General features: G+C 30.6%; 1 protein-coding gene across 1 annotated transcript; it reads left to right on the forward strand.

Moving 5' to 3' along the window:
• Positions 1–18778: 18778 nt before the first annotated feature.
• Positions 18779–20529, forward strand: LOC108463355 (aspartic proteinase CDR1-like). Its single transcript, XM_017763300.2, has one exon. The coding sequence runs from the start codon at positions 18958–18960 to the stop codon at positions 20248–20250; it is 1293 nt and encodes a 430-aa protein (XP_017618789.1). The 5' UTR covers positions 18779–18957; the 3' UTR covers positions 20251–20529.
• The last annotated feature ends 1068 nt before the right edge of the window (positions 20530–21597 follow it).

Raw genomic sequence — 21597 nt, forward strand, 5'->3', positions numbered from 1 at the left:
ATATTCATATATCAATATCTCATGTCTCCATATATCAATAACCGTCATTTTCATAAATTTCAAGTTCAATTTCATAATTATTTGTCTCGTGTTCAATTTATTCCATATCGAAATTTTATTCATTAATATATTTGCATTATCAATACATATGGACAGTACATTCAAGATGAACAATTATATAATCACAAATGAATTCATTTATCAACCAAGTTCTATACTCGTATCTTATCAACTCGTACTTCCTTGTGTCACATAATTCCATGTAACACTTACCAAATTTGTCAAATTAGTGAACGTCTTACGAAATTGAGTGCTTCGTTTTCTCGATGCCATAGTTCAACTATGGTCTTACACATCTTCACATAATGATGCCATAGCCCAGCTATGGTCTTACACATATTCATAGATCGATGCCATAGCCCAGCTATGGTCTTACACGAATCACATATCTCACTGATGCCATATCCCAGATATGGTCTTATACAGTAGCATATATCACACCGATACCATACCCCAGATATGGTCTTATACGGAAATCACTTGTCACTTGTCACTTGTAGCCGAAGCTACCACTATTCACTGATCAGGTAGCCGGAGCTACCATTTTTCACTGATCAGGTAGCCAGAGCTACCACTTTTCACCGATCGGTAGCCAATCTACCACTTTTCATCGATCGCAGCGAAGCTACCACTTTTCACTGATCAGGTAGCTGAAGCTACCACTTTTCACTTGTCATTTGTCATTGATCAGATAAGTGTAGCCGAAGCTATCACTTATCACTTTCACTTTTCCTTGATCAGATAAGTATAGCCGAAGCTATCACTTATCACTTATTGCCATGGTCCAACCATGGTCTTTTCCTTCAATTCATCTTGTCACTGAACTGAAATGCTCAATTTGATCATTTATTCAATTTTCATCTTTTTACATTATTCACGATTTTATCATCAATACATATGAAATAACACATCATGAAATTCATAAAATTAACAAATAATCACTAAAATTTAGCCATATAAACTCACAGGTTCAATTTTTGTATTATAACGATAATCATAATTTCATAATAAATATACCAAATAAAACATTATATCATTTCTAATCCACACTTATCGATTATAATCGGGCATGTGATCAATTTATACACGATTCATTCATATATTTTTGTATATTTTCCTCCTCCTCCTCTCCATCCACATCCTTAGTATAAACAACACACTTGTAGGTCACATTATCCATAATTTTCACTATCTACTTAAGTGAATATTCAAGCTGTCCATCTGTGTCATAGTCACTAAAATATTTTTATCTTGAGATACAGAACTCAAAATTAAGATCCATAAATTTTCCCAGAAACTAGACTCATATGTATTCTTACCATAAAAATTTCATAATTTTTGGTTGGGCCAATTAATACATTTTATTCATTGAATTCTCCCCTGTTTTGCTGTCTGACAGTTCCGACCCTTCTTCACTAAAAATTAATTATCTTCTCGTACAAGATTCGAATGATGTCCTCGTTTCTTTCTCTTGAAAATAGACTCATTTAGGATTCTAAACATATAATTTTAAGCCTATAATTATTTTTATCCAATTTTTTATGATTTTCCAAATTCAGAACAGGGGAACCCCAAATCATTCTGACCTTGTCTAACAAAAGTTATTTTATCTCATGATTTACAATTCCATTGCTTACATAATTTCTTTTATAAGAAACTAGACTCAATAAGATTTAATTTCATATTTTATTCATCCTCTAATTCGATTTATATAATTTTTGGTAATTTTTCAAAGTTAAACTACTGCTGCTGCCCAAAACAGTTTTAGGGCAAAATGTTGATTTCTATTTTACCCTAAATTTCACAATTCATACAATTCAGTCCTTGCTCAATTAACCCCCCAATTAAGATAATTTTCTCAATTAATACTTTTTCTAGACATTATAAGTTATTTCATAACTATTGAAATTCAAAATTTCCACATAAAACTCTAACTTCAAACTCTTTTACAATTAGGTCCCAAACATTCACTTTCTATTCAATTCTTTCAATAAAATCAGAAGATAAAAAATTTAAAGCTCTAATTCCATGCCAAATCATCATATACTTCCAGCACTCATCCATAACAACTTCAAAAATTAGACATGGAATCAAAAACTAATGAAATAGTAAGTTGGACCCAATTGTAAAAGTCCAAAAACATAAAAATGTCAAGGAGAAAGCAAGAATTAAACTTACATGAAGCTAAATTATGAAAACCAGCTTGAACCCTCCTCCATGGATGTTTTTCAACTGATGAATATGAAGAGAAATGAAGAGAATTCTAGATATTCCAATTTAGTCCCATTTTTATTTAGCCAATTTTGTCAATTTTCCAATTTTGCCCTTATTTCACCCATTTCCTGATTTTTCTCAGCTATTGCTGCCCAAAATGTCTCCTTTGGGCTTATTTGCACTTTAGGTCCTTTCTTATTTGACAATTGAGCTATTAATCATTTTAGCAACTTTTACACCCTTTTCAATTTAGTCCTTTTTATTTAATTAACCACCCAAACATCAAAATTTTCTGACTAAATTTTATTACTACCTCACCAACACTCCATAAATGTTTCTAAAAATATTTATGGCTCGATTTATGAAGTTGAGGTCTCGATACCTCATTCTCGACCCAATTTACCTAATTAATTCTTTTAAATCACCAAATTCACTAATTCAAAAATGCTTTTATATTCACATTTGACTCATAGGTATTAATTTATTAAATTTTCAACTCACCCGTCGGATTTAGTGATCTCAAATCTCTATTCCCGATACCACTGAAAATTACGCTGTTACAGTTCTGCATATTTTATCTATTGTTTCTGTTTTCCTTAGTGTAGGTTGGTTTTATGTGGTTTTGGTGTACCATGTTGTTATGCTTGTTGCTAGTAAAGGTTTTGTTTGTATTACCTTTTATTTTTAATAAATCTTCTGTGGCTTAGAAAAGGATGCAGTAAGCTTTTCTAAAACTAACTTCAAACATCAACCTTCTATTCCATTAAAATGAAAATTCAACATTTGTTGGCCCATCATGAAAGCAAATTGATTATTACCTGTAGCTTCACCAACAAGTAATATTTTTCCAAGATTTTATAGATACTCCTAACAAGACTTGTTAGCCTATACTCATTAGCAGAGCCAGGACGGGAACATCTATGAATCAAGGTGATAACCCAAGCATTAATGTATTGTTGGACAAAACACCCCGTTAGCGAATGATGCGTGATATTCGTAACAGGTTTTAAAGATTTATAAATGAAACATTCTTGAGACTAACTTATTATCACGATTAAGGCAAGTATACCTATCGAACAGTAGTATAGTTTAGCAAGACCGGATTGTCAAACCCAAAGGAAATACGAGTACTAGTATTTACTTCCTTTTTATTATCTAGCCTAAAAATTAAGAGGTTTGGTTTTCTAAACTAATTACTAACTAAGAATGCATAGAAAGAAAACTCGGGAAAATACTTTTGAGAAAATTCGATTGATTGAGACAATACCTAAGGAAAAATCCACCTAGACTTCACTTGTTATTTGACTCTGAATCAGACGATTTATTCATTTGACTTGATCCGTGGAAATCCCTAAGTTATATTATTATCTCTCTCGAGACTAATAACGTCTAACTCTAGGTTGAATAATTGAAATCTCTTTCTAATTAACACCTTAGAATTGCATTAACTCGATCTATGGATTCCCTTATTAGGTTTCACCCTAATCCGGAAAAATCTTATCACCATATCTCTATGCGTGCATCAAATCCGCTTAATTATGACAAATTTACTCTTAGACAGGGTCTATTCCTCCTCTGAATAAGAGCGTTGACTTGAATCAATATCCTAGAATATTAACACAAGAATTAAGAACACATAATTAAAAAGTCAAATATTTATCATACAATTCAGATAATAATAACAAGATCTGTCTTAGGTTTCATTCCCCTTAGGTATTTAAGGGGTTTAGTTCATATTTATGAAAGAAAACATCTCAAAAGCATAAAGATAAAAAAATATAAGAAAACCCAAAACTCCTAAAGGAACTTGAAGGGAGATCTCCAGTCTTGATGATGAATCCGGCTCTTGAGATGGATCAATCGGCTTTCCTTGAGTAATTCCTTGCTTCCTACTCTACGTCCCCCTTCTAGGTGCCTCCTCAAGTGTTTAAATAGGCTTTGAAATGCCTAAGAGCCCTCAAAATTGGCCTTTTCCGAATTGGACTAAACTTGGGCTCGATAGGGACACGCCCGTGTAACACTCCCGTGTGCGATTACTTAAGGCCGTGGTCAAGGCTGTTAAATAGGCACAAGCGTGTGGTCTACCCGTGTAAGTTATGCTTTGATCCTGCCAAATTGACACGGCCGTGTGACATGCCCGTGTGAGGAAGTCCAGGCGGTGTTGTTTTCCCATGTGGGTCCATTTTCTCCATTTTTAGCCTGTTTCTTGCTCTTTTTACTCTCCTATGCTCACCTAAGTATAAAATATGAAATTAAAGGATTAGGAGCATCAAATTCACCAAATCTAAGGAGAAATCATCTGTAAAGGTGCTAAGCATGGGATAAAAATATGTATAAATTACGGTTAATCAGTGAACATATAATTAATTATAAATAAATACATATGAAATAAAATATAAATAGAATGATTTATAATTAATTTATCAAATATGAAAATCAAATAAAACCATAATAAAAGTTGAAATAAAGAAGGAAGAATAGGGATTTTATGAAACGTTGAGGCCTGTGAAACACAGTTTCCTTAAGATAGATTCGGCTGCTCCTACAGTACTTAGAGAAACATTCGTCGAATGTATTCCAGGATACAACAACAATAGTGATCAAAGTAGTAGCACCTCTACAACGATCAATGAACGAACTTTGCCTTTTTCTATCATCGAAATATTATAAAAAATACGGAGAGGGCAAAGAGTTTTGAAATGAACAGAATTTAAGTATAAGAAATTATTAGAATGTCTGTTTTAATCCTATAGAATACACAACTTTTTATAGGCATTTAGGATAGTGGAAAAATTTAGAAATAACCATAAAATCTGCCATTAAGGATCCAAAAAATCAATTTGGTTTAAAAGTTAAATCAAATCAGATATTGTCCATAAAAAATCAGATTATATCTACTGAAGAAAAATAAATTCGTGTTGGGCTTAAAATATCTGCAGGCCCATTTGGATACGACCAGTCTGGACATTTCGCGTTGCCCACGACGTGCGGGTGCACCCCAACCCCATCAGGTTTGGACCTATACCCTCCTGCGCGCGAGGCAAGGTTACAAGCCTAATTATTCAATTACCCTTCAAGAGGTTTCAGATATATAAACATATCTCACACTTGGTATTTAACCAATGTAAGATCCAAATCTTCTCTTTTCCTCAACAATATTTCCAAGTAGCTTAATTTGAGCATCAATTTCTTATTCGTCACTCAACCATTTTGAGCATATGATATATCATCGTAAAGGTCTCATGGAGTAGAATATGAAACCATAATTTTATGATTCAACTCTCCACCTTTACCTATTGAGAATATGCCTCAAAGTTCTTAAAAAAATAATTTTTCCAACAATCTCCCACATGAATGATAATTGATAGTTTTATCAAAAAACATTGACTCGTAGTGGTGATAGAATCTACGATCAATAGTTGCATAGGATAGATAGGTATCCACCCTTGAACCTTCCCTTGTGAAAGTATATTTACTTTACTAGCTGACTATTAGACGTGATGTCTTTGAACTGTTTTGTCTTTTATGTAAACGATGGTAACCTCACACAACTACCTCCCTAGAAATGTTTTAGTTCTTATGGGTATGTTCATATAGCCGTGAACATCTCTTGGTTCTACAAGAGTTTGAGAGAACTATGCCCTAATAGTATCCTTGAAGTGGCTCCACTTCACTCTCACATAGCTGACTTGTGTTGTTTGACTATCCAAAACACACAATGGACATTAAAAGAATTGCTTAACCTATCCCATTTTTAGTCATTGTTTACATCATAGGAACGGACTTGGGATAAGTACCCCCACAGTGACCTCACAAGGTCTATACAATTAGGTTGTTCCTTTGAACCTAGATCTTGGGATCTCTAGTCAACTAAGTCCCTTCACATAGAGCCTTTTATTTTCATGGGTTTAGTCACATTCCTTTCGATGCTTTATCAACATGATCTCGTTTTAATTCTTTAGTTAGCGTATCCTCAATGTTATTTTTTTAAAATCAATATAGATAACTCCATTTGAGATCATTTGTTTAACTTTATTGTGTCGATGACGCATATGTCTCGACTTACCATTATACGTTACTTTACCTTTTCATAACTCATATGGTGTCTTGTCCCTTTTTCTTGTCGGGTACCTTATATGAAAGGTAATTAACTCATAGAAGCACTCCCCCTACATTTCTTGTGATAACCCGTAGCTTTTTAGCTGTGCGTTCATCTTTTCCTTTAGAGTCTGATTTTCTACTCAGCTACTCTGTTTGAGGAAAATATGGTGGTGTTATTAAGTTGTGTACAGTATTGAAATGATTCAACATATCCACCACCACGATCACTTAATCTTTTTTATTAAGTTGGTTTTCAACTTATTGCTTATAGAGAATAAATTCTCTTCAAATTAGCTCGTAGCAATGAAGGTAATAAACATTTTTATTCCTTCCTCTCATTTAAAAAAGCTTTACGAGCATTGCTATGTATTAGATCAAGTGGTTTTTGACCTTTGTTAATTTTGTCTCAACACATGTTTCAAGTTTATAATTATAATTATTGTGAAACAAAGGAATATGCTCTAAGTTAATTTATGTACATAAAGTATCATAATTAACATGTCTGAGCCTACTATGCCATAAATTAAATGACTTAAGCATATAAACAGAAAAAGAACAACATTCTTATCCATATTTTTGTTTTTACAGAGATATCATTTAGTTTAATACATATCGCCTTCCCACAAACATTCTCCCTTTTTAAAGAACATTCTTATTCATAGTTCTTGCGTATGTTAGGCACATAATTTCACATCGGACACTTTCTTGTAAATTTCTTCCACAACATTAGCCTCGTTAGCTTTAAATTTCTTTGGGATCCTACAGTCGGATGACTTGTGCCCCATCTTGTTGCAATTGAAGTATTTTCCAAGAAATTTTTACTTTTTGGAAACACCACCTATTGGTCCCAGTTTAGACCCATTTTGCGATTGTTTTCCCTTCTTGAAGTCTTTCTTGACTTCTACGATGTTTGCCCTAGCAACATTGTCATTTGCTACTTTGTCGAGCCTCTTTTTTGTACCTCTATTGTCTTCTTCAATCCTAAGTCTGACAATTAGGTCTTCCACTAACATTTCCTTTCTTCTGTGCTTTAGGTAATCCTTGAAGTCATTCCAAGCAGGAGGCAACTTCTAAATAATGGCTGTCACTTGGAAGGATTCACTTATTATCATCCTTTTAGCAAGAATTCAGTGAATGATCAATTAAAGTTCCTGCACTTGATTCACAACTATTTTAGAATCAACCACTACAAAATTCAAGAAGTTAACAACTAAGAACTTTTTAGTTCCAGCATATTCGAATTTGTATTTATGGTCCAACGATGTCCATAATTCCTTAGCTGTTTTATTAGCACTATACACTTCGCACAGTACATCCGACAATCCATTCATGATGTAGTTTCGGCATAGGAAATCTGAATGTTTCCAAGCTTCAACAGCAGTGAAAGTAGTAACTTTATCTATCTCGCCCTCTTTAACAGTAGAAGGTCATCGTTGAAAAATTTTGCCAAGTTCAAGATGGTCAAATAGAATAGCATTTTCTATTGCCAAGTCTTGAAATTCTGCCCCGAGAATTTTTCAGGTTTCTCATTGTAACTTACAGCAGCCGCCACCAATAATACTAAGTTTTAGATCAAACATTGCACTTGAACCAAAACTTCATATTGCGAATTGCTTAAATTGATGGGAGTCTCCATTTTTTTTTTGTTAAAAAACAAAACCAGAATTAAAAAACTTATCAACTTTTGTTAGACTGCAGGAATCTAATAAAACCCGAAACAAAAGTTTATACGGTCTAATAAAAATACAATAAAATAATGCACCAGGTAGGTAACCCTAAAAGAGAGGTGGTGCACTCTACACGCTTAAATACCAAGTCTTTCAAAGAACCAATCCTAGACATGCATTCTCATATTGTCTTTTTAATTCATCGTTGATAAATTTCTTTTAATTCAATTTAAAGCCACAATTAAGGCCATCGTAAACAGAAAAATTTCCGTTTGATTTGTTAAACGGAAGAATAAAAATTCTGTAACAAAATTAAAAAGAAAAAATTTGTTAAACGACAGGATTAAATCTCAAAAAAATTATATCATTAAATCAAAATAAAATCTGTTAAACAACGGGAATAAATCCCGAAATAGAATTATTTGATTATGTCTTTGTTTGAAAACAAAACAATATCGAATAAATCTTGTTAAATGGCGGGAATAAATCTAGAAACATATTTTATTTAATTCAATTCGAATTTGGAAATAAAATAAAATAAAATCTTGTTAAACGCGAGAATAAATCCTGAACCAGATTTTATTTAATTTAATTTCTCATTTTTCGTAACAAAATCAAATCAAATCAAATCAAACTTATTAAATGGAGGGAATCAATCCCGAAACAGATTTTATTTACCTTTAATTTCTCGCTTGGAGATAAAATCAAAATAATGGAATAAAATCCGTTAAACGGTGAGAATAAATCCCGAAATAGATTTTATTTACTTTTAATTTTGGAAACAAAATCATATAAAATTTGTTAAACGGCGGGAAAAATCCTGAAACAAATTTTATTAGTTTTAATATTCATTTGGAAATAAAACAAAAATAGAGGAAAAAGAAATCTGTTGAACAGCGGGAAAAATGCAGAAACAGATTTATTTAATTTTTAAAAGAAGATTGATTTTCGAAAAATATTTATTTATTTTTTTCTTGGTGACTAGTTTATCTCGGATTAGAAAATTGCAAAAATAATCGGATCTGTCTTGAGATTGTTGGACAAAACTCCCCGTTAGCGAACATATAATTAATTATAAATAAACACATATGAAATTAAATATAAATAGAATGATTTATAATTAATTTATCAGATACAAAAATCAAATAAAATCATAATAAAAGTTGAAATAAAGAAGGAAGAATAGAGATTTTACGAATCATTGAGGCCTGTAAAACATAGTTTCCTTAAGACAGATTCGGCCGCTCCTCTAGTACTTGGAGAAACGTTGGTTAAATGTCTCACAAGATACAACAACAGTTAACAAAGTAGTATCACCTCTACAACGATCAACGAACGAACTTTGCATTTTTCTATCACCGGAATATTGTAAAAAATAGGAAGAGGCAAAAAAAATTTGAAATGAACAGAATCTCGGTATAAGAAACTATTAGAATGTGTGTTTTAATCGTATAGAATAAACAGCCTTTTATAGGCATTTAAGATAGTGAAAAATTTGGAAATAACCATAAAATCTGCCATTAATGAATCAACAAATTTACTGTCCATAAATATTTGCAGGATTACAATTTTACTCTCATCCCTCGTTGCACGTAAAGTAGGATTACAAACTTAGGGCTAATTTGGCAATACTTTTGAAAAGTGTTGTAGAAAAATGCTTTTGAGAAGTACTTTTGAGAAGTGCTTTGGAAAAATTTAAGTGTTTGATATTACTGTCAAAAAAGTGCTTTTGAAAAGAAAAATGTCCATTTTAAACATTAAATTTAATTAGAATATATAAACTATATTTAAATATTTAAATATAATAATTAAATATTTGTAATTAGATATTGACACAATTGTATTATTTTAAAAATATTTTTATTTTTATTTTTAATTAATGCTTTTAACACATTTGTAAAACTCATATTAAATAACCAAGAAATAGAACACAAAATAATAGCATCAAACACATTTTAAGTCAAAAATAAGGTTAAAAAGGTAAAATAACGGCCAAAAATATATTTTTGGTTATTTAATATGAGTTTTACAAATGTGTTAAAAACATTAATTAAAAATAAAAATATTTTTAAAATAATACAATTGTGTCAATATCTAATTACAAATATTTAATTATTATATTTAAATATTTAAATATAGTTTATATATTCTAATTAAATTTAATAAATAATTAATATTAATTACTTAGAAATATTTAAAATTAATATTATATATTAAAATATTAACAATAAGTTATAATATTTTTTTATATTTTTGCTAAAATATCATAATATTAACTAATTTGAACATTATTTAAATACATATTTGTTACTTTATAATATCATGTCTAAAATAGACATTTTACTTTTCAAAAGCACTTTTTGACAGCAATATCAAGCACTTAAATTTTTTCAAATCAATTCTCAAAAGTACTTTTCAAAAGCAATGAAGAACTGACCCTTAGTCATTCAATTATTTTATAAAAGGGTTCACATATATAGACACATCTCACAGTTGGTATTTAACCAATGTGGCATCTAAGCCTTTTCTTTTCCTCAACAATATTTCCAAGTAGCTTACTTTGAGCACCATTTTCTCATTCATCACTCAAACATTTTTAGCAGATGATATACCGTTGTAAAGGTCTCATGGAGTAGAATATGAAACCATAATTTTATGATTCAACTCTCTACCTTTACCTATTGAGAATATACCTCAAAGTTCCCATAAAAACAATTTTTCCAACATGTATTTACTAAAATAAATTTTACTCCAAAACTCCATAAATTTCGTGTCCTCCGCTTTAATAAACTCACAATGTAGAATGAAGCCATCAATCTCTTGAAATTGAGACTACCAACTATAATTCCTTCTCTTTTCCAGCTACTCGACCATGTATTATTCCCTAATTGGCTGAAAAGAAGTTTATTGATTTGCTTGAAAATGTTTAGAAAATTCTCTAAATACTAAATATTATTCATCTTGAATGGAAAAGACCACAAATTGGCTGGAAAATAAAACTACTAATTTGGCAAAACGAAAGAAACTTATTATTATTCAATTAGTTCAAATATTACCAAAGAAAGGTAAACAAGTGGCTTATTATTAGTCCAAAATAGTCACTCGGCTTATTAGATAGAATCTCATACTCATCGCGTCAACTTCAGGCCTTGTGATGAGCGTGGGCTTAGGTTGTGTTCTAGTCCATTTAAAAAGGCTCTTTTTGAAGTTTTTCTTGATAAAACTCACTTACCTTTTACAACCTAAATTCATTGCCATGCAAAAGTCACGATTTAAAGTTAAGAACTAAATTATAGAGTGAACGCCCATGATCAATAAGTTACATATTAAGGTTTTTTTTTTTTAATTATATCAAATAGAGGTTTTTAAAAGTCTTAAATGAAGCTTTTCTATTTTAAAAAGAATATTTAGACTAATCTAAACTTGGTCCTTGCCCATCCCCTTCAACCATGTTTATTTGTGGGAGCTAATTAATACAAAACCCAAAACTCAAAAATCATAGTGGCTAAGAGAGCATGGACCAAATTGGTTTACGAGTCAATTTTCCCCCAGGACATAATTAATTAAAAGGGATTTTGAAGTTCTGTACAAGAATTTGCAACCCAGAAAGTATGCCTTGTTCACATTGGAGAATTTCGCCTATATATGGTAACAAATAATAAATAAATAGGCTTGGATTATCGAATAGCCTATATCTATGTGGTCGATAATGTCTATGGTCTCCAATTTGGATTTGAAAAGCTGAAGATCTGAAGCTTAGCCGTGTATGCCCGGTGGTCAATAACATTCCTCAATTGGTTTTACGTCCCAATCAAAAAGGGGACCTCCCTTTCCTCTCTCTATCCAATAGGTTCGCTAACACATGTAATTCTTTTTCTAAAAACCTACTTACACATCAAGGTCGCAAACGGACAGTTTCAAATCGATTTTTTTTTTCAATTTTTTTTGAGTTTAGGTTTTTTTTGGGCTCCGCCCCTTATAAATTCGAATTTTTCACATTTAGACTTAGACTGAGTCAGACGAGTTACCATAGATTTAAATATTTTAAATTTTTTAAATTATAAATATTTTAATTTTAATTTTAATTTTAATAATTCATTTTACTTTTATTTGAATGGTTTTTATTTAAATCACTAGTCTGTTAAGTTTTTTTTAGAAAAATAAATCTTTCTAGTGAGCACGAATCAACGATTCAATGATTTAATGATCAGTATAGTAGATCAGTACTCATCGACAAGTAGAAAAACATACTTTAAATCCAAGTCAATCCGACAGTCAATGTTGGAGATTGAATAAGAAAGTTGTTTAGATTTTGGTTCACAAATTCGTGATATTCAAAATTATTTCATAAAAAAAATTTTGATCTGTTGAAAAGAAGGGAAATAAAAGCTTTTGATTGGTGCAGATGGTGCGAGCAAAGAAGGCTATGCAAAAAACGATTTTAATAGCTAGTAATTTAAATAAAAACTTTAAAATTATTCCGTATCTATTTTGTAACTTTTTAAAGTTAAATGATCAAAACATAATACTACTATTAATGACCTTAAGTGTAGTTTACTTTTACAAAATAAGAATACAATACAATTAAAATTAATTAAAATATAAAAATGCAATATATTACAAAATAAAATAATACCAATACATTAATGCTTTAAAATTTAAATAACTTCCAATTATAGATCATTTAAATCTATATTATATATTTTACTTTTAAAATATTTAGGTTTATAGGCATAAAAGCCCTTAAAAATTTAAAATTAATTAAGTTCCTCGACTTTATTCATGCATAATTGAATTGAGTTATTATTGTTAATCTAAAAATCAATTAAGTTCCTTCGTAAATAGTTTCATCTTTGATCCCATTAATAATTAAAAACAACTAATGACCAATTAAATAAAGACACATGGCAACCCCTAATTTAACCTTTCATTTTTCTATTAATAAATAAATCATAAAAATATTACAAATTTATAAAAGATATTAAAAGTTTATAAAATATATTAAAAATCGTAAAAACTAATGAATATTATAAAACTTATAAAAACACTTATATAATGTTAAAATATATTATTAAAAATTCATTTATTAGTTCATTTTTTTAATTAAAACCTTAAAATCATAATGAAGGCATCAAATCAACTGCTGGATAATGAGAATAGTTGCAACCATTGGATAATGAAATTTTGATTTTCTAGTATCTAATCATACCAAAAATATTTTATAGCATATAATACTTAGTAAACAATTTTCTATTTTAATGTCCAAACTATTATATTGTAATTAAAAATAGAGATAAAAAGTTTAAAATAATAAATAATAAATTATCAATAAAAGTAGAGGTTTCCACAAATGTCGTCTAATTTGTGGAAGATTGAGAACATTTGATCAATATGAAATGACCCCAACCATCTGATGATTATTCCTATTATCCAAGTGTTGGTTTGATACCACATGTTCATTATGATTTGAGAGGTTTAATTCTCAAAATGATGAATTAATTAATGGCTTTTATAATTTTTATTATTTATCATATTTATAATTTATTAGATTTTTATAAGTTTTTATAATATTTGTAGGTTTTATGATTTTTTTATAATTTTATAAGTTTGTATAAAAAAATTAAATATTTTTAAAATTTTTATAAGTTTATATAAAATTTTCATATTTTGTTAATATTTTATATGTCGTTATCTAATTAATTTATCGGTTAATTTTAATAATCATCATAGACAAAAAGCATTGATGAAAGGACCATTTTTTATTTTTGGTTAATGGCAATGGTTAATTGAATGCAAATTAAGTCAAAGGTGTTAATTATTTTTTGAAGGATTTTTATACCTATATTTATGATATTAAAAAATATATATGAATACAATATCAACGTCCGATTCAATTGGAGTGGTATGAGGTCTTAAGGCGAGATGGGACCATTGAAGGAACTCGTCGATTGCCAAATCGTTTTGTTTTGGTTTTTTGTTGAAAGTTTTTATGGGAGAATTGAATGCCTCAAGTGTCAATTTGTTTTTCTTTTAAGATTTTTAAAATCTCGGACCGTACAAGATTTTTTTTTTTTTTTTAAATGCTAGGTCTATCCATTGGAAGCAAGTACGTATGAATCTTGATGTCTCGCCATCATTTACAAGTTTTAAAGCAAGTACGTATGAATCCTGATCTCTCGCAATACCTCTCTATTTATTTTAAATTATTATTTAGATAAATTCGCAACCTCATAAACTTAGTAAGTAATAATTTACAAATATAAAACTTTATTTAAATGAAGTTAATCATAGAAGAAAAAAAATTACAAATATTCTAAACTTTATGCTCCATCAAATTAAAAACACAAGAAGTTCAAAGAAATCTATTTGATGTTTAAATTTTTTTTTCTCATTAGAGTCTAGAATGTTATATTAAAAACTGTGAAACTTCATCTAGTTTCTAACTTCTATTCTTACCTGCATTTTAGAGTTTTCATGAAAATGGCTTACTTGATTTTCACTTTGAGAAACAAAAATAACGGTTGAATTAGGCATACATGCTGAAAAATTTTTTGGTAAAATAGGTTGGTTTTGTTTCTAATTTAAAGAAATAGGTTGATTTTGGAAAGAGAATGTGAAAGTGCATCAAATTGGGTGCGCTTTTCTTTCTCTCTCTCTCTTCGATCTTTTTTTTAGGATTTTTATGGCCTTTTGTTTTAAGCTTAGGGTTTTTAGGGTTTAAAGTTTTTAAGATTTAGTTCAAGGTTTAGGATTTTTTACTGTTTTTGGGGTTGAGGTAAACACTGTAAAAGCCTAAAGGTAGATTTGAGCTGTCGGGGATGTGATAATGCTCGGAGACACAAATTTCATTTGTCATGTCAAGATGAGACCATTATTTTAGAAGCTCATCCTATGGAAGTCAAATTTTTGGGTGACGTTGTTTTGTATGGTCACGGGTTGAAGTGTATGTAAAGGATCCAATCGATGACTGTTTTGCGGTCACGGGTTAGAGTATAACTAGGGGGCCAATTGATTGTTATTATGCAGTCACGAGTTCAAGCTTTTTGGATACTCAGATGTGGTGGCTTATAAACACCATATATAAGATTGATGTCATAATCATAGGAAAAAAACAAAGGGGCTTTTCGGTGTAATTAATTAATTTTTTTCTCTATCTCAATCGAAGGCAATATCTTTAACCTTCATTCTTAACTGAAGCTCAACACCGAGATGGATGCAAGGGGACTTTCAGCCAGAGAGCAGATTTTTCGACGGAGTAGAGGTAAAACTCATGTTAGCGCGACAGTAGTTGTAATTATTAATGAGTTGTTTAATAACGACAACCATTATCGACCCGAAAGGACCTTCACCTTTACTCCACCATCACAGCTGCTCCGCCCTTGAGAGTCCCCTTGCATCCAACTCGGTCCCGGGCTTTGAATAAGAAGGAAGGTTAAAGATGCTAGTTGCTATGGAAATGAAGAAAAAGAATAAGCTGATTATACCGGGAAGTCCCTCAGTTTTTCCTTATGATTATGCCCTCAAACTTATGTATGGTATTTATAAGGCATCATCTTCAGGTATCCAAAAAGTTTGAACTTGTGACCGCATAACGATCGTCAACTAGCCTCCCAATTATACTCCAACTTGTGACTGCATAACGGTCGTTAACCAGGACCCCTACTTAGGCTTCAATTCGTGACCGTATAAAACACTATCACCCCAGAACTTGACTTTCATAGGATAGGTTTTTAAGGTAATGGTCTTATCCCGGCACGACATATGAAATGTGTGTCTTGGAGCACTATCGCATCACCAACAACTCAAAAATACCTTACAACTAGCACACTCTCTACCTTAAATAGAAATAAATATTTTCAGTAAAAAATTTAAACACTAAAGCGGGAGGAAAACCGAGAGAGAGAAATTTTGTAATGGGGAGGGATGGTGGCCGGGAGAGATGATAGAGTAAGGGGGAGAGCCCCACTTTTATAGGTACTAAGGAGAGGTGAGATTGAAAGAAAAAAATAAGGTGTGCTTGAAAACACATCTTCTAATACGCGTTTTCATTGAATAATAACTTCAATTCAGTAGAAAACCTATCCATGATTCTCGGGGCGCAAGGCATTTTCCAACCATTTCATCTCTATCCAGACAATGACACCTGTCTTAAAAATTCCCCACAAAAGTCTTCCTTATTGGGATTGACTACTGCCCTCGTAACGACTGGCCATCCATTTATAAACTGAATTGTAAAGCTACGTTCTCGAGTATGATTGTACATTCACCACGTGGAAGATGAATGTGTGTGTCTTGGGTCTCCATTTTTCCACCAACACGCTGATAAGTGTGGGATCCTATTTATAGCCCCCGAGCATATCAGACACATGTATGAATCCCGCATCTTGTAAATGACAACGAATTGCACTTGGTACGCTATTTGATAAATTGTGTATGAACCCTTCCAAAACTCGATCATCCGCCTATTTATATCAACAAAATAATTTAAAAAATTTTAAAATTTTAAAACTTTAAAGTTAACTTAATTAGAATTAATAAAAATAAAAAAATTTCTTTACTATTATCGATTGTGCGATGGAAATGTGCTTGTTGTCGAAATGAATAAAAGAACTTGCTATTCATGAAAAACTAATCAAAATGAATAAATTTACGAAATAATAAAGTAAAACTAGAATATTTTTATACAAATTTATCAGAAAGTTTGGAAATAATCTTGAGAGAATAGAGAGAATGGAGAGAATTGGGTTTGAGTGAAAAAAGTGGAAAATGGCTTGGGTATATATAGGAAAAAGTTACCATTGGGCCATTTATAATTTTACCGTTGGCTGAATTTGAAATTTGACCGTTGGGAATTTACTATTGAAGGAAAGCACGCGCAACTAGACATGATTTTTTGTCAACTAAGAGAAAAATGCGTCTAGTTGGGCGCATTTTCCAATCAACTATGCAGAAAGTGCACTTAATTAGACACGCTTTCATACTTTTTCTCCAAAAGCGGCCTATTTTCTTAATTATAAAAAAAATGGCTATTTGGCCAAATATTTTTATTTTTGGCATATAACCCTAATTTAGCCCAAAAATAACACTCTAAAAAATAAATAGGTAATTAAGCAAATTATGAAAATCATAAAATAAATATTTTTTAAAGATTTTTTTCAGAATTTATAGAATTATAAAGTTTTTATTTTATAATTCTTAAACCATTTGTTAATGTGGCATATAAGACATAATAATATGTCGGCAATGAAAAGTTGAAAGCCAAATTAATAAAGAAAATGTACGAGTCAAATTGAATAAATATGTAAAATTGTGAATTAAATTTATTATTAAATTTATTTTTATTTAGAACAACAAAATAAGCCTTAGAGGACATAAATTTAGTGGAAAGGCTATTTTGCTATTTTATCCGATATTTGAAGACTAGTGTGTTCTTTTCTTCAATAGAGAGACTAAAATGCAATATAAGATATAATATAGGGACTGCTATAATAATTTTACTAAAAGGTGAGATTATAGATAAATACTAATAAATTTAATTATAAATGAATGCTACAACCTAAACTCTAAACTCAAAATACTAGGCCCAAACTCAATACTCTAAATCTTTAAACATAGTACCCTTGAAATCCTAAATTGAGAATTATTAATATTTATTAATAATCGTTATAATAGATGTTTAATTATGTTTAAACAAAATTATTAGTATTTATTTATAAGTCTTTCATATTTTTATTTAATTTAATATTAAGATGTTATGTTATTAATTATTGATGATATATGAAACTTATATGTCATAATACATGAGATTTATACGTTGATGGTGTATTAAATTATTTTATTAAATATATCATTAAATTATTTTATTAAATATATAGATAATGTGTAGAAAAACTTTTAAATTTTTTTTATAATTACATATCCTAATCTATATTTACACAGTACGATACAGTGTCACTTTTTCAATGAGGAAGAGTGAAGGTAGCCTTCGCAATCACCAGAAAATTTCCATGCCCACGGGATTTAAATTAAATCCAAAATATCATTTTCCAGCTAATTTAATTAATTGAAAATTTATTCTAACGTCACTATCTTAATTTTTTTGGAATCTAATATTAAAACTACTTTTTTCATAAACATGACGAAATTATAAAAATAAATTTAAAATATAAAAATAATTTATTTTGGTTTAAACTATAAGCCTAGTAAACTTAAAAGAAAGAATCCGCTGCTTGCTTCCTCCTCTTATGTATAGCATTTTTTACTTCAAGTGATTTTCTTTGTTACTTCAATTTACTTTTTAAAAATAAGTTACTTTTCTGATTTCATTTTCAAAATGTACATAATATATTTATTTATTTATTAATTTATTAATTTTTCTCTCTTTCCTTTTAAGTATATTGATCGAAAGCTTTAATTGTTTTGTTGTAATTTGTTTATAATTAAAGAATGAGGTACTATTGTTTTTAATATGTTTCCTCTCCTTTATATATGCATACTTGTATTACACGTGAAATAAATTTATTGTCAAACAAAATTAAAATCAAAATAAATATTTATTTTATATTTAAGTTAATAATAAAGTTATTACGAAATATTAAATAAATGAATTTCATCTTTTACAATAATAATCATCATTCCATTTTCAAAAAGTGTTTAGTTAATATAATATATCAAATGTATATTAAATATTGTAAAATATTTTACTAATAATCATATTTCATTGAAATATTGATAGTTACTTGTTTTCTCTTAGAAAGTAATAGGAAATTGCTGCAACGATTTCAGACTACCAATACAAGCATATACAAAATGCTATAAATACATCCTCAAACAAACCAATTTATTCATCAAATCATCTATTTATAATCCTTTGATTTGTATTTTCCTTTTTCTTTTTTCTTTTTTTTTTGGCGAAATGATGCATAAACCACTTTTTCTTGTGCTTACTGCAATATTCTCCAGCCTGGTGGTTCAGCCAGTAATTGGAGCTAAGGGTTTCAGTGTGGAGCTTATTCATCGTGATTCGCCAATATCTCCTTTCTATGATCCTTCTCTCACCTCATCACAAATCCTAAGAAAAAATGCCCTCCATTCCATGGACCGTCTGAAACACTTCCAATCCTTGATTGATCAAAGCACCATCCAATCTGCAGTGACTCCAAATGGAGGTATTTATCTGATTAATCTCTCCTTTGGAACCCCACCAGTTGAATACATGGCCGTTGCAGACACTGGAAGCGACCTTATATGGATACAATGTGTTCCATGTCCTCAATCTCAATGTTATCCACAAGGTTCTCCCCCTTTCGATCCTCAAGCATCTTCCACCTACAAAAAGATTCCTTGCGGTTCCGATAGTTGCCAAGCTCTTCCCCGATATCAGTGCTCCAACGACGTTAATGACTGTCAATACTTGTATAGATACGGAGACAAGTCATTTACTAGAGGAATCCTCAGCACCGATACCATAACTTTTGACGACTCCAATGGTCAAAAAACAGCTTTCCCAACATCCATTTTCGGTTGTGGGCACAACAATCTAGGTAAATTCAGAAGCCCAAGTGCTGGTCTTGTTGGCCTGGGAGGAGGGCCGTTGTCACTTGTTTCTCAAATAAGCACTCAAATTGATCACAGATTTTCCTACTGCTTGGTTCCTCTCTCTGCGAGTTCCAGTAGTAAACTGCTGTTCGGCCAAGAAGCAATAATTTCTCGTCCTGGGGCTGTTTCCACTCCATTGGTATCCAAAGCCCCTCAAACCTACTACTACCTTAGTCTTGAAGGTGTTAGCATTGGAGACAAGACCGCACAGGCAGGTTCGAGCCAAGGGAATATCATAATCGATTCTGGAACAACACTCACATACCTAGAATCGAGCTTTTATAGCAGCTTAGAGACTATAGTGAAAGACGCCATTGGAGCAGATCCAGTGCAATCTCCTTCAGAATCATTTAGCTTGTGTTACGGGTCAGAGACTAACATCAACGTCCCGGAAATGGTGTTCCATTTTAGTGGTGCTGACCTTCGTTTGCAACCTGTCAACACGTTTGCTAATTTCGATGACAACTTGGTTTGTATGCTGATAGCTCCAACTTCAAGTGACCTTCCCTTATCTATATTTGGAAACTTTGCACAAATCAATCTACAGGTGGAGTACGATCTTGAGAAGAGGACTGTGTCCTTTGTTCCCACAGATTGTACCAACCAATAAATTTGTTAGTTTCCAATTGCATGCATGGCGGCGGCCGCGGACTCGAGTAAATATCACTAAATAACAATTCCAAACGCCGCTTAGCTTTTTAAATTCCTCACTACCTTATATACTTTTCTTGCTTAATTGTAATATCCATGTCAGTATACCGGTGACATGAAAACATCTTGCAAGATGATATTATGGCTAATTAGTACTGAAACTAAAAGTTTCTGGCTGCTGCAAAATTTAATTGCTGAATTTTTGCTTTAACAACAGTTTACAGGCATATATGAGACATTACCAGCATCTTATCTCTTTATTTTTTGGGATGCCCTGGAAACAAATACTAACCTTTTCCTGGTTAAACTTACATGTTATTTATGCATTTTATAAGATGCTTTTGAGCACTTCTATAATCTTGTTAAAGTCATTAAACAAAAATAAATGAAAGAAATAAAAAGGAAATTTCCTTTTGTAACAAATAAAATCCAGTCTCTTTCTTTGACACGTTCGGGCCCAACTTAGCGAATTCAATGGAGCTTGACGCTGGGCCTGGCTAATCAATTTCTATTCAAGCCACCCAGCAAGATTAGTTATTCGTTTATTGATAAATAACATAAATTTCCCACTTACGAAGATGATATAATTATATATATAAAAGGCTAAACTCTAAAATTGTTAAAAGTGATGGGTTAAAATAGCTTTTTAAAATATATATTTAATATTTTGATATTTAAAAAATTCATATTAAAATTTAAAGGATAAACTACAAAAATAGTCACCCAACTATAAAAAGTTTCACTTTTGTCATCTAAAATAAAATGTTTGCAATTTAAGCACTTATTTTATATAATTTGATCATTTTGATCATTCCCATTAAAATCACAAATGACAAGTTTAGGTGGAAGTTAAACAAATCGATACAATAAAAAATTTACCCATCAACTTTTATATATTGTATCAATTTAGTCATAATTTAAAAAATTAACCTTCAAAATTTACAAATAATCTCAATTTGATTATAATTCTAAAAAATTCAAAAAAACAAGTTATTTATTTGTATCCATTTTCATTGCCGCATTATAGTTTGGAGGGGTACGAAAGAATGCTCAAATAAAGAATTAAAAAAGAAGAAGAAAAAACAATGGAAATTTTTTATTACAATTTTACATCATTTGATCAACATTGTTATGTAATGGTAAACAAACTTTGTTCAAATATCATTAAACTAATGATATTTTTTTTCTCAAAAATCTTAACCAAAAACTCGAATGGTTTTAATGTCAAGCTTCTTCAATTCCACCTTAGGAACAATAACAATGGTAATCCCATTTTACATGGAAGATTTAACTTTGATCCATCTTC

The sequence above is a fragment of the Gossypium arboreum genome, chromosome 13 (assembly GCF_025698485.1).
Source record: "Gossypium arboreum isolate Shixiya-1 chromosome 13, ASM2569848v2, whole genome shotgun sequence".
NCBI classification, from domain to species: Eukaryota; Viridiplantae; Streptophyta; class Magnoliopsida; order Malvales; family Malvaceae; genus Gossypium; species Gossypium arboreum.

What these genes read in the sequence shown, in the direction of transcription:
- LOC108463355 (XM_017763300.2), top strand. Translation starts at nt 18,958, where the DNA reads ATGATGCATAAACCACTTTTTCTTGTGCTTACTGCAATATTCTCCAGC.